Below are 13,336 nucleotides of genomic sequence, written 5' to 3' on the forward strand. Positions count from 1 at the left end.
GAACCTGCTACACGGCACCTAAAACTTTTAACCATCTTCCCCATCCCTTTCTGCATATGCTAACTAAATAGCACCCAAATATAAAATCCACTTCTCCTAAATCCCAGAATTCCTTTCTTCCAAGTCATCAAATTTGCTTCAGTGCTCCTTAAGGCACACTGATTTTTCATTACCATGACATTCAGGATTACCGATCTATTTTCTCAGTCTCTGGACAGTATTTTATGATGCAATATTGTGCTCATCCCAGGGGCAGTTCAATTGCAAAAATATCTTAAGAGAAAGAAGAACACCTAAACAAAACTAACAGCCTGTACAACTTTTTAAATTATTTAACTTTATTACTGTTGCACCATTTATACAATTACATATAATTTCAATGCATCCATTGTACATTTTGTTTTTTTTTTCTTGGTTTTTTGTGTATTTTTTTCATTTTCCAATGAGTGGTGTGTTGGTGTCTGTGACACAGAATGGAAGAGAAACTGGAACTGCAATGAACGCAGATTTTTTTTTTTCATTTCCACTGACCAATAAACAGAACTACAGGTGCACCCAACCACGGACATGCATTAACTCGTCATGAGAAATCTAGGTAGGCTAAGTAGAATGAGAATGTTTGTTACTCCCAAAAATATCTGGAGAGGAAGAATGGAGGATTGGCATTGAGAAAAAATGTGGACAGCTAAGTGGGTACTGTCTGAAAGTTGGCATTCATCCACAGCATTAAAAAAATATCAAAATAAGAAAGGCTGTAAATAATAAGAAAAAAAAACACAGAAAATACTGCTTTCATAAAGATCTGATTGCCTTGGCACAGGCCCTGTGGGCAGAATCAAACACATCACTCCCAAACCCTATTACAGAAGAAAAGAGATTTTGATATATCGGTGGAGTGCATCTAACAGCAGTTCAGGTACAAAAGATGTACTGTACTTTCAGACATCCATCTTTAAAATCCAGGACTTATTTGTAAAGTTGACTGAAGGTATATTAGATATTTCCCCACAAAAATACTATTTGGATTCTCTCCCCCACCCTCTCCCTCCCTCCCTTGATGGGATATCCTTTTTTGGGGGCAATACATATCATTATTTCAGATTTGAAACAAGTTAGTATAGCTGGGGGGAAAAAAAAGAGAGAGAGAGAGACACAGGTTGTTTTTAAGTGATTATTATTATTATTATCATCATCATTATTATTATTATTATTTTTTCAATAGGCTGTCCATGTTACTCTTTCACTGCTATGGTTTGATCCGAATTAGCGGTCGGAGCCTCAGAAGGTTTAACCTCTTCTGCTGGGGCTGCAGGTTCTTGGGCCTTAGGGGTAGAGCTAGGGGCTTCCGCTGCTGCTGGGGTCTCCTTGGAAGACACAGCTTCGCTGCTGCTAGGTTTTGAGTCTGAAGCTGGAGCCACTTCACTTTTAGTTTCTTGGGTGACGGGAGCTACGGAAGCCTCAGTCTTTTTGGCTTCCCCTTCCTCTTTGCTCTTGTCATCTACTTTACTAGTTGCTGTGGCTTCTGAAGACTGGGAGACCTTTGCCTCAGTGCTAGGCACTGAAGTCTTAGAAGCATCACTACTGGCCACTGGGGCAGAGGCAGGAGCCTGCTCCAGCTCAGTATCCTTCTGCGGCTCCACCTTTCCATCAGGGACAGCCTCCGGTTTCTCAGGCTCTGATTTCGGAGCCTCTTCTTTGCCAGCCGCTGCATCCTTCCCTGCTTCCTTCTCTTCAGTCTTGTTAGCAGTGACCTGAGAATCTTTATCTGTCTTCTCCTCTTTGTTGCTCTCCTTCACATCTGTGGTCTCTGCCACCGTCTGGGTCTCATCATTTTCCTTGGGAGTTTCTTCTTCCTCGGCACCAGCTCCTTCAGCCTTCTTGTCTTTATCCTTGGCTTTCTCATCATTTACATTGTACCCCTTCTTCTTCTTGCTGAGCTTGCCTCCCATCTTTGGAGTTCTGCAACAGAAAAATAAAAAGAGATTCCCTTTTTTAGAGTGAGAAAACCAAAGGAGGCTTTAGTTTCAAAGGTAAACATCTCAGTTACACAGCTACTGACAATCAGCTTGGTAAATAAGCTGAGCTCAAAGTACCAATGACTAGAAGCTAAGCTGTCAGTCTTAAAGGAAAATGGAACAAATATTTGATTTTCAAGTTAGCAGTGAGCACTGCGCCGTCTCTTCTAGTTAAAGCAAACACAAAGTATTGAATCCAGAAGCCTAAAATGGCAACAGCAGCCATCTTAGGTTTAGTGTATAGCTAATCAAAAACTGCTTCATGCTTTAAAAACAGGCCTCCATATGAAAACCTCAAACTATTATATACCATAGATCATAATTTCCTTTTAAAAATCAATCCCAGAAGATTTGGATTCTTTAGAAGTTCTCTTATTCTTACGCAAGTACAAAAATACATTTTCATGTATTTGAAAACCTAGGCTAAAATAGAACAGAAGAGATTCAACCTACCCTGTAATTAACAAAGGACCTGTTAAAGTCAAACAATAGTCCAGGTCATTACAGTGTCTACTCCCACTATACTTAGTTTGTCAACTAGTGCAGATTTCTGTTCACTGCTTCGAAAAAGTACTTCAGTTTTGGATAGAGGCTTTTTTTTTGAAGTCAGTAGAGGAAAGCATATACCAATGAGATTTTGGGGGGGATAGAAATTCAAACCATATGCCAATTAAAAGATGAAGCCAATGCAAATCTTGCTGTCTTTGAAGTAACGTGCTAGGTTGTCATATCTCTGGATGCATCACCCATTAGTTTGAGGGGTGGAGAACCTGCAGCCTCAAGGCCACATGTGGCCTTCTAGGTCCTTGGGTGTGGCCTTTTAACTGAGTCCAAGTTTTACCAAACAAATTCTTTTATTAAGGGGATTTGTTCAGTGAAATCTAGATTCAGTCAAAGGGCCACACTTAAGGACCTAGAGGGGCTCGAAGCCAGATTCCTCACTCCTGGTTAGCTAATATACTCTGTGATTGCCAACAGTGTTAATAAAGTTTTATTATGTGCACCATTTGTGGTACTATGGGAATTATAGAATATGGATAAAATTGTTATCAACAATTGAGATGATAAAGTAATGTGAATTTGGATAAGATAGGGACTTTATGTGGTCATTTAGTCTAATGCTCGTTTTATAGATGAAGAAAATGAGGCTAAGAGAGATGGAGTAGCTTGCACATTGTGCACTTGTAAATTACTATAACCACAGTGCTAGTAGGAGTGTCAAAGGTTGATTAGTTTTTTGACTCCAGATTCAGTACTTCTTACATTTCATCAGTGACAGAAAAAAAGTGAGATGCATCCAAAGATATTTTACCACTGAAAGGAAATGAAGTAGCAAACAAATGAAATGTGTATCCATTTATCCTTCTCCCTACCCCTCACCCCCACCCCCCAAATAACTGCTTGACCTTGATTAGAGCCTTAGCATTGAAGTGTCTTTGCTCAATCTGGCTTCCTAGTGTGAAACACAAATATACTTTCTTTATAAAGAGCTATAATTAAGGCAGAAGTCATTACTTAAATAAATAATATGCCTTGAAATAGCTATGGGTTTATAACAATCTGATTTAATTTTTAACTGGCCCAAGTGCATGTATGACTCTAGCTCTGATTCCTGGAGACCTGACACTCAGCCACAGCACAGTGCACAAAGAAACGGAAAAACTGACAAATCATGTTCACGATACTTCTCTCGTGCCTTAATAGAGCTTGATATGCCGACTTAGAAACTTTGGTTACTCAAATGACATCAGGTTGCACCGACTAACTACAAACTTGAAAATGGTACCCATACATACTTTGACAATAAAGGCTATACACAGCAACACATACATACAAATTTGGTGTAGAAATGTATTTCTCCAGCCCCAGGAGTTGCAACACTGGGTTACTAAAATGTTATCTTAGTTAACTAAAAATTTGAATCTTCTAAGACACATCAAGGCCACACTCTATTCTTTTCTTCATATCTGATATATGCCATATATAGGAAGGCAAGAAACAAAATATATTAATCAAATTGCATTCCCATGATTTAAGTCTTTTTTAGGAAAGGTTAAAGCAGAAAGACTAGAAGTGGATATTCTTATTTTATTAATTCACCCTAAAACTGGGGGGGTGGGGGTGGAGAATAGAGTAGACTAAGTTCTTTCTTGAACATATTAAAGTTCTGTCTAGTCTCAAAGGCTAAAAACAACACAGTCCCTTCACTTGCCAGGCATTTGATTCTTTGTATGACCAGTTCTTTTTTCATAAAGTATATGCCTTAAAGAAATAAATAAGATGTGTGGGGTTCATTTGCCAGATGTTCACAACAAAACTAAATATACTTTGGTAGGTCAATGGAACGTCCCACTGGACTGAAGCTGTAGGTACCTGGATATTCATTTTTTCTTTAGCTTTCTAGAACACCACACTCTTTCTTGGTCCTTTTCTTATCTCTTCTAACAAGTTATTCCTCAATCTTGTTCAGGTTCTTCATCTTCCCAAGCACTTAAGACAAGTGCTCCCCTAGGATCTATCTTTAGCCCTCTTCTCTCTACATTCTTCCCCCTGACAACCTCATTTTCCCCATAGCTTTGACCTTCAAGTCTACATAGGTAACTCCTAAATTGACATCTCTTCCTTGATATAGATAGAACATTTCTAATGACTGTAGAATCTCCATATTTCTCACTCAAAATATCCAAAACTAAATTTATCATCTCTTCCCCCAAATTTGCTCGCCTTTTTGACTCTACTTTCTGTCAGTGGCGAATTTGACTCAGTGTGCCATGGTCAAAACTCTTGTTATATGTGACTATTTCTTTCTCTGTCATCTCCATTATTCATTTGCAGACTCAACCACGCTTCTTGTATCGATCGTTTCCTCTCTATTCCTACTGCTACCTTCTCCCTGCTCCCCCACCCCTAATCCCAGCACAGTCTTCATTCATCACCATTCCAATATTCTACTAACGTACTAACAGGTCTGCCTGAGAGACTACATTTTTAATATCACTCACTACCAAACTAATTTTTAAGAACATATTCAAAGTGGGGGGAAGGGGGAATAGAAGGGAGGGCAGATTAGGGGAAGGTGTATTCAGAATGCACGCCATCTTAGGGTGGGGGGAGGGAGGGACGAGATGGGAAGAAAATCTGGAACTCAAAATCTTGTGGAAGAGAATGTTGAAAACTAAAAATAAATAAATTTTAAAAAATAAAACATATCTGGCCATTCATTCCCTTTCTGATACAAACATAACTTTGGTGCTCACATTGCCTATAGAGTTGCCTACTCAAATTCTTTAGCCTAGCATTAAAGATTCTTCTATCTTTCTAGACTCATTTTATATCACATCCCTACAGATACCATATGCTCCAGTCAAAATGTACTACTAGCCATCATCATCATCATCATCATCATCTCTCTTTCTCAGCTTTTAAGTCTCAGCACCTATGCTCACATATGTCTGGAATGCCATCTTCCAATTAAATTTCTAAGGGGGCAGCTAGGTGGCGTAGTAGATAAAGCACTGGCCCTGAAGTCAGGAGGACCTGAGTTCAAATCTGGCCTCTGACCAAACTCTTGACACTTACTAGCTGTGTGACCTTGGGCAAGTCACTTAACCCCGATTGCCTCACCAATAAATAAATAAATGAGCCGATTCAATTTCTAAACACACTTAAAATGTTTTATATCACCTATATTTCCCAATATATGAGATAATAAAGAATGTCCCATATATCAAAGAATAAAGAAGGAGAAAATAGTTCAGCAAAACCAATGAACACATCAACCAAATCAACATTCAGGATTCCATACTCATAGACCCCATATCTGCAAAAACGGGAGAGATGCATTCTAATATATCTTCTTTGAGGCCAAGTTTGAGCATTATTATCATTTTGCAGCATTGGGTTTTAATAATTTTGTTGTTGTTTTTTCATTTATATGTATGTAGTAATTATATACATTGTTTTCTTGATTCTGTTTACTTCATTTTTCAACAGTTCTTATAATTCTTATGCATCTCTATTCCTCATATTCATTATTTCTTATAGGATAATCATATTTCGTTATACTCATTACCACTATTTGCTTAGCCCAAGTCAAGGGATACCTGTTTGTTAGCACAGTGCCTGGCATATAACATAATAGGCACTTGATAAATGTTTGCTGACTTGATTGGGTCAAGGAGTATGGGGTAGTTTAGTAAAAAAAAAATTTTTAACATAGCTCCTAACTGCTTTCCAAAATGATTGGACCAATTTACAGTTCCACCAATAGAAAAGGAAGCACAACTCCTCCAATGATGACTATTCCCATCCTTTGTCATTTTTGCCAAAGTTATACCTTCTGCAAGAAGCCTTTGTTGATCCCCTCCTTAATGTTAGTGCTTTGCCTTTGTTGATTATCTCCAATTTATCCTATGAATATGTGGTTGGCCTAATTGTTTGCAAGTTGTACCCCTTCATTAGACCACGTGCTCCTCTGAAGCAGGGATTGCCTTTTGTCGTAGCACAGTGCCTGGTACATAATGAAAAATGATCACTAGTTGACTGAGGAGATTGATGTCAGAGATAGTTTAGAGGTTTTCAAAATTTTGCAACCGATGAGGGCTGAGGGAAAGTAAATGGTCAATAAACATGCCAAGACTGTAAACTTCAGTGGTTGGGAAGATGGTGGTGTCCTCAAGAGGGAATACCACCAAGAGAGAAGTTAAGGAAAGGAGTTGGTGGGGCAGCTAGGTGGCACAGTGGATAGAGCACCGGCCCTGAAGTCAGGAGGGCCTGAGTTCAAATCCAGCCTCAGACCAAACACTTGACACTTACTAGCTGTGTGACCCTGAGCAAGTTACTTAACCCCAATTGCCTAAAAAAAAAAAATTAAATTAAAAAAAAGAAAAAGAAAAAGAAAAGGGGTTGGAATGGTTGGTGGGGAGGGAAACAATGAATTCCACTTTGGACATGCTGAGATGTCTATGGGACATCCAGAAGGATACAGCCAACTAGAAGTTGGCGATTGAAGCTCAGCAGAGAGGCTTGAGCTAGATGTGTTGATGGGAAATTATCTGCAGAGATTGCACTCATTAAACCATTCAAAAGAGTTTAGAAATTGCATAGGCTTTGGCAGCTAAAGTCAACACCAGTTTAGATTATAAACTTAAATCTTAAAGAAGGCTAATGGAAGACTACTCAACTCCCCAGAACAACATGCCTCCCCTAAGATAAAATGATCTCCAGATCCTGCAGATCTTTTCAACTCCTTCAACTGACTCTCCCCTCTGATTGGAGGGTTGGAGGAAGAAGTAATAAACTCCTCCCCAAGTCTTCCTTAATGGAAGGCTCAGAACTTTCCAGGTTTCTATCAGTGGCTCTGCTTGGTTTCCACTCCCAGGACCCCACCTCATCTCCTGCCCCTCTTTTCACTTCAATTTCCTTTTGTGTATTGTGTTCCTCCATCACACTGTAAGCTCCTCAAGGGCCTGCAGGGGCTATCTTTCTTCTTATTATAATTATTTATATTCTTAGCACAATGGGTACACATAGCAGGGGTGTAATAAATGTTTATTGAATTGGACATAATTGACACTAATAAGCATCTCATAAAAAATGGAGAGAAATATAGAAAGCTTGGTGAACGAGTTAAACAAGTTATCACGAGGGCACTTTAAGATAAAAATAGAAGAAAAAGATTTTACCTCTTCAACATTTCTTCACATTTGTTCCCATCTCTTCACTTAAACCAACTATCCTAAATTCAGGCCCTCACTACTGTTTTTGCAGCAACCTCCTTAATGGCCTGCTTGAATCTCAACTTTTTTTCTTTCTGGTCCAACTTCTAAAAAGCTAACAAACCAGTATTTCTAAAGCATATTTGACCATGTTATATATATATATATATATATACACATATATATATCCATCTAATTATATAAGCATATTTGACCATGTTATTTCCTTGCTCAAGAAACTTCAGCACCCATTTTTATTTGCGCCCGGGGTTATATGATCAAATTCTTAGAGGGGGTAGGGAACTGATGAACAATACTGTTTCCCTTATTTCCCAGGACTAGGTCATTATCACCAATTTGGACAAAAGCTACTCATCCTAGAAAGTGACTTGGCAGTAAACACAACTTTTATTACAAAAACTGCAGCAAACAAAACATTTTAATGGTTAGTATAGGAGACCACCACCGGGTCTCCATTTATTTGTATTTTAACAAAGCACTAGGTTACAGGTAACACTCAAGAAATGCAAATGACTTGAGAAACTCAATCCCATATTAAAAAAAAAATCACTGTATTGCAGTCAGAAGAGATCTCAGAAACCATATTGTGCAATTAATGTATTTAAAAGGATCCCCACTACAACACACCCAACAAGTAAGTAGTCAACTAGCCTTTGCTTGAAGACTTCCCACGACCTAATGCAACCATGTTTGTTGTCCATGTTTGGACAACTATAATACTTAGGAAGCTTTTCTTGACATGAAGTCTAAATTTTACACCCCTTGCTCCTGGTCCTGCTCTTTGGCACCAAAGAGATTAAGTCCAATCCTTCTTTCATATGATAGCTCTTTAGACAGCTGTTGTCTCACACTGCCTGTCCTAGTCTTCTGTTTTCTAAGCTAAACAACTCCTAGTTCCTTCAACTTATCCTTGGATACCATGTGCTCAAGGACCTTTGCCATCTTGGTTATCTTCTCTAGATGCTATCCAACTTACCAATGTCTTTAAACTGTAGCACTTTCTTAATTTCTGTAGGCTACCTCTGTCTTAATGTAGCATAGTATTACATGTGCTTTTTTGAGTGTTGTATCACACTAGAACATGTTGAGCTTATAACCCACTAAAACCCCCAGATCTGGTTCAAATTATTGACTAACCATGACTCCCCCATCTTGGACTTTTGAAGTTTACTTTTTGAACCCGAGTGTAAGACCTGCATTCATTCCTATTACATTTCATTTTATTAGAATCAGTTTAATTAAATCATTTAATCATTTAATTAGCATACAGTGCTAAATGCCTGTAAAAATCTTTCAGATCTTGACTGTCATCCTGTGTTAAGCTATCCCTTCCCGGCTTTGTGTCATTTGTAAATTTGATGAGCATTATGTTTTTATACAAATTACTGATTTAAAAAAGTGTTGAACAGCACAGGACTAAGCACAGATCCCGAGGGTACACCCCTGGAGATAGCCTGCCAAGTTCACATCGTAATATTAACAGTTCTTCTTTGAATTGGCTCATTTTTTTTCCAGTGTATCCATCTAATTATATCATTATCTCTTCCACATCTCTCCATCTTCTCTATAAGAACTGGTGTTCAACCATTTCAGTTGAGTCTGACTCTTCATGACCCCATTTGGGGTTTCCTTGGCAAAGACACTGGAGTGGTTGGCCATTCCCTTCTCCAGCTCATTTTACAGATGAGGAAACTGAGGAAGACAGGGTGAAGTGACTTGCCCAGGGTCACACAGCTGTCTGAGGCCAGATTTGAACTCATGAAGACGAGTTTTCCTGACTCCAAGCCTGGCACTCTATTCACTCTGCCACCCAGTATGGGGCAAACGTTTTGCTAAAATCTACACAAGACTATATTTGTTGCAAAAAGTGAGGTTGCTGGACATCACTAAGGTCTCTTCCAGCTCTACCATTGGGTCTAAATGGTTAATTCATTGTGGTTCTAGTCTCCTAGGTCTTCCCATGAATGGCAGAATAAAAGCCCTTCTGTGAACTCTGTCACCATTACAACAGTACTTTGTATGACTGTAACACTTTACAGTTACAATGTACCTTTTTTTGGGGGGGGTGAGGCAATCGGGGTTAAGTGATTTCCCTAGGGTCACGCAGCTAGTTAAGTGTCATGTGTCTGAGGGCGGATTTGAACTCGGATCCTCCTGACTCCGAGGCCGGAGTTATATCTACTGTGCCACCTGGCTGCTCCTACAATGTACTTTCAATGAAAACATCTCATACTGCCTCCTACAGGAGGAAAATAAGGCTCAAAGGCCAAGTGGTTTACCCAGTTACTAGGAAGTATAGGTAGGAGAAGTCCCCTACACTATGCTCATAGCTATTCCAAAATGACAATAAAACAAAAAAGGAATTCAAAGACCTGTACAAAAAAATTTTTGCCCTGATGAGTGTCCCACCTACTCTGCCTCCTTATCCTTGCCTCAGTCTTGGACTAAAACTAATTTTTTTTTCCACTCTAAAGAGAGAAAGGGGAAAAAATTACATTGTCATAACAATACCACTATTTTCAAAATCTAATTTTGCAAGTATGAATGTTTATGTACATTCAAGGTAATCAAGAAGACAAATTTTTTTTTAATTTTTTAATTAGTAAGAACCTTTTAGTATTATAACACTGATGGGCACTTAAACACATGCATCAAACCACTCATTATAGCCAAAAGTAATCTTTCAGACAGAGTTAAAAAGTCTGAGCCAGACATCATATGAGCTGCTTCCTTAGATGAGATATTTGTTTGAGTGACAACAAAGGAAACAGTATCAATCACTTCCCCTTTCACTGAACTTTCATTATATCTTCGGTTCTCTGTACTCCTCTAACTAAAGCAGAACAATCTGCTAACCAATATACAAATCATATCAACCTCTTCAGAAAGGTCTGTGTACCATCAGGAATCTGTAAATTAGAGCACTCCAAATAACAATGGATCAGTCTGACTATACCTGCGAAGAATATCAAGGTTGCTGAATTGAGAATCCAGAGATCTGGATTCCAACCTTGGTTATGACATTTACTAGCTATATGACCATAAACTTCAATTTATTCATCTGTGAAATGGCAGCAGCAATATTTGCACAATTTCATAAGGTTGCTTAAAAGGAAAAGTACTTTGTATACTATATATGTCAGTTGTATCACTTCTCTTAACAAACTAGATGTCAGTAAGTATGTTAGAGGAAGTACTATTTTAGAAAAGTCAGAACTGACTTTAGTGTTCCAATGACTAAAGTCAAAGACACATTTCTTTTTTCTCATGTTTTTAAACTTCTTTTTAAGACTTAAGGTCTTAGAAAATTGCCAGGAAAACCAAGAGGTTAAGTTGACATAGTTCAATTTCTAACATACCAAGAGACCATTTTATTTTACTGTCCAAACTGAGTTGTAACCAATATCTGTGTTATGAATTCAAACATTTGATTAGTGAACTGGTCTTCATTTTAAATAAATATTTTATGAGAAATTAAATCATAGTTTGATGTTAAGCAGGAGATAAATATATCCTGCCATTCTTTTGTCCAGTTTAGGACTAAAGGAAGAAGGAAAAGGAGAATAGTGAGGGTGATTTCAATGGGAGCCAAGAACAGTTCTTGGTCGATTCAATTTTTAAAAATTATTTTATATTGCAAAACACATTTATTCCATCATCCAGGCTCTCTTTTACTTATTTATAATTTATGTGTGCATGCTATTTCCCCCATAAGAATGCAAACTCCTTAAAGAAAGGGACTGCTTCATTTTTATTGTCCTAACCCCAATGTCTAGCACTTAGTAAGTACTTACTCTAATTGAATGAAATACATTTTTAGTAAATATCTACTCCCTGAAACAATGTCATTAGAACTGCTTTGCCATCTTACTTCAAAAACAACTCATTGCCTAGTTTTTTTCTTTCTTAATTTGTAATAAATCTTTTATTTAGTTATAACCTAGCAAAAGACTTTAAAAAGTCAAGTATAAAATTAAAGGGTGGAACAAGTCTCAGTATGTTTCTGAAGAGCTGGCTAGTAATGAAAAGAAGAAACAGAGATGACAAGACAGTGGGGGCATATGCAAAAATTAAGAAGTTCCCTAGTCAGGTACTTTCCTAAGGGCAAATGCTACTAATAACCATCATACCAGAAGATGGAGACTTTTCACATATACCTCTTCTCCAGACCAGTGGCAGGAAATTATTAGGAATTGTACTAGTGAGGCAGATGTGGACTTACTTCTAAGACACTTCATGAAGCTATTAAGAACTTTCAGCTGGCAATGATAAGTAAGTGCATTATTTAATTTCTACCTTAAATCCAACCTCAACCTATCAGTCTAGCCTAATAAATAAATTCAATTCAAACCACTTACTGTAAGGAGGGCAAGTATGTAGGCAAAATCTTCTTTATCAGTCATATGCTAGTCAGATATTTTTGGTATAAAGAATGTTAGTCTTTTAAACGTTCAATGATTGGTTTACTGATACTTGTAGTTGTTATTTTTCAGTTGTTTCAGTCATGCCTGACTCTTTATGACCCCATTTGGGGTTTTCTTAGCAGAGATGCTGGAGTGATCTGCCATTGCTTTCTCCCATTTCCTTCTCCAGCTCCTTCCACAGATGAGGAAACTGAGTCAAATAAGGTTAAGTGACTTGCCTATGGTCACACAGCTAGTAAATGTCTGAGGTCAGATTTAAACTCAGGTCGTTCTGACTCTAGGGCCAGCACTCTATCCACTGCACCACCTAGCTGCCCAATATTTGTAGTTACTTTAGCCTGTAGGTATGTATTTAGTAGTTTTAAAGCCTATAAATTGTTAGATTCTACCTTCATCCAAATGCATAAAAACAGATCACGGAAATTCATATAAAAACAGATCTTGCCGCCCCCACTCTAGGTAACCCTACAAAGAATTTGGAACTATAAGGAACCTTAGCAGTCAATGAGTCTAACCCTCTCATTTTACAGATAAGGAAACTGCGATACACAGAGTTGAGGTGACTTGTCCAGGGTCACACATATAAACAAGTGTCGGAGACAGAATTTGAACCCAGGTCTTCCTGACGCCCAGTATAGTACCCTGTCCACTATGCCACCCTGCCTCTCAAAAAAAAAAAAAAAAAAGACACAAGAGTCAGATAAATGATTTTAACTCCACACTAACACTTGGATAAAGCTGTGTGGGAGTTGTACAAGTTTTTAGGGTCTTTACCTACTGTTGATAGCTCTACAGCTGCGCAAAGAACACTGAATGAATTTTAATCACATTTTGCAAGAAACAAATTTCCCAGGAAGGAAAGATTGTGTCTTTCTTACCCTTTGTTTCAACAATGACGAATACGTTCTGGCATTCAAATATTTAATAATTATTTGATACTAACAAATCTTGAGTTAACAGGTTCAAGACTTAGGACATGAAAGACTATATAAATTGAGACATTGAGGACACTGTGGTTTGCTATTGTACCCTACAAAGGATGAAAAAAAAAAAAAGAAAAGAAATTAATAGGGAAGGGATACCTAGGGGATAATTGCCAATACCAAAAAATCCTTTCTTTTGGAGTCCCAATCTCAAAAAAGAAAGTGATAGAGAAATG

At 38.0% G+C, this 13,336-nt stretch overlaps 1 protein-coding gene across 1 annotated transcript in view; it reads right to left on the bottom strand.

Moving 5' to 3' along the window:
• Positions 1 to 400: 400 nt before the first annotated feature.
• BASP1 (brain abundant membrane attached signal protein 1) overlaps positions 401 to 13,336 on the bottom strand; it is an 84,864-nt gene continuing 71,928 nt past the window's right edge. The window contains exon 2 of the mRNA XM_027868730.1: positions 401 to 1,959. Coding sequence (XP_027724531.1) covers positions 1,233 to 1,949 — 717 coding nt within the window. The 5' untranslated portion in view covers positions 1,950 to 1,959 and the 3' untranslated portion in view covers positions 401 to 1,232. The remainder of the gene's footprint in view (positions 1,960 to 13,336) is intronic.

Source organism: Vombatus ursinus, unplaced genomic scaffold (assembly GCF_900497805.2).
Source record: "Vombatus ursinus unplaced genomic scaffold, bare-nosed wombat genome assembly UNPS02014791.1, whole genome shotgun sequence".
NCBI lineage: Eukaryota > Metazoa > Chordata > Mammalia > Diprotodontia > Vombatidae > Vombatus > Vombatus ursinus.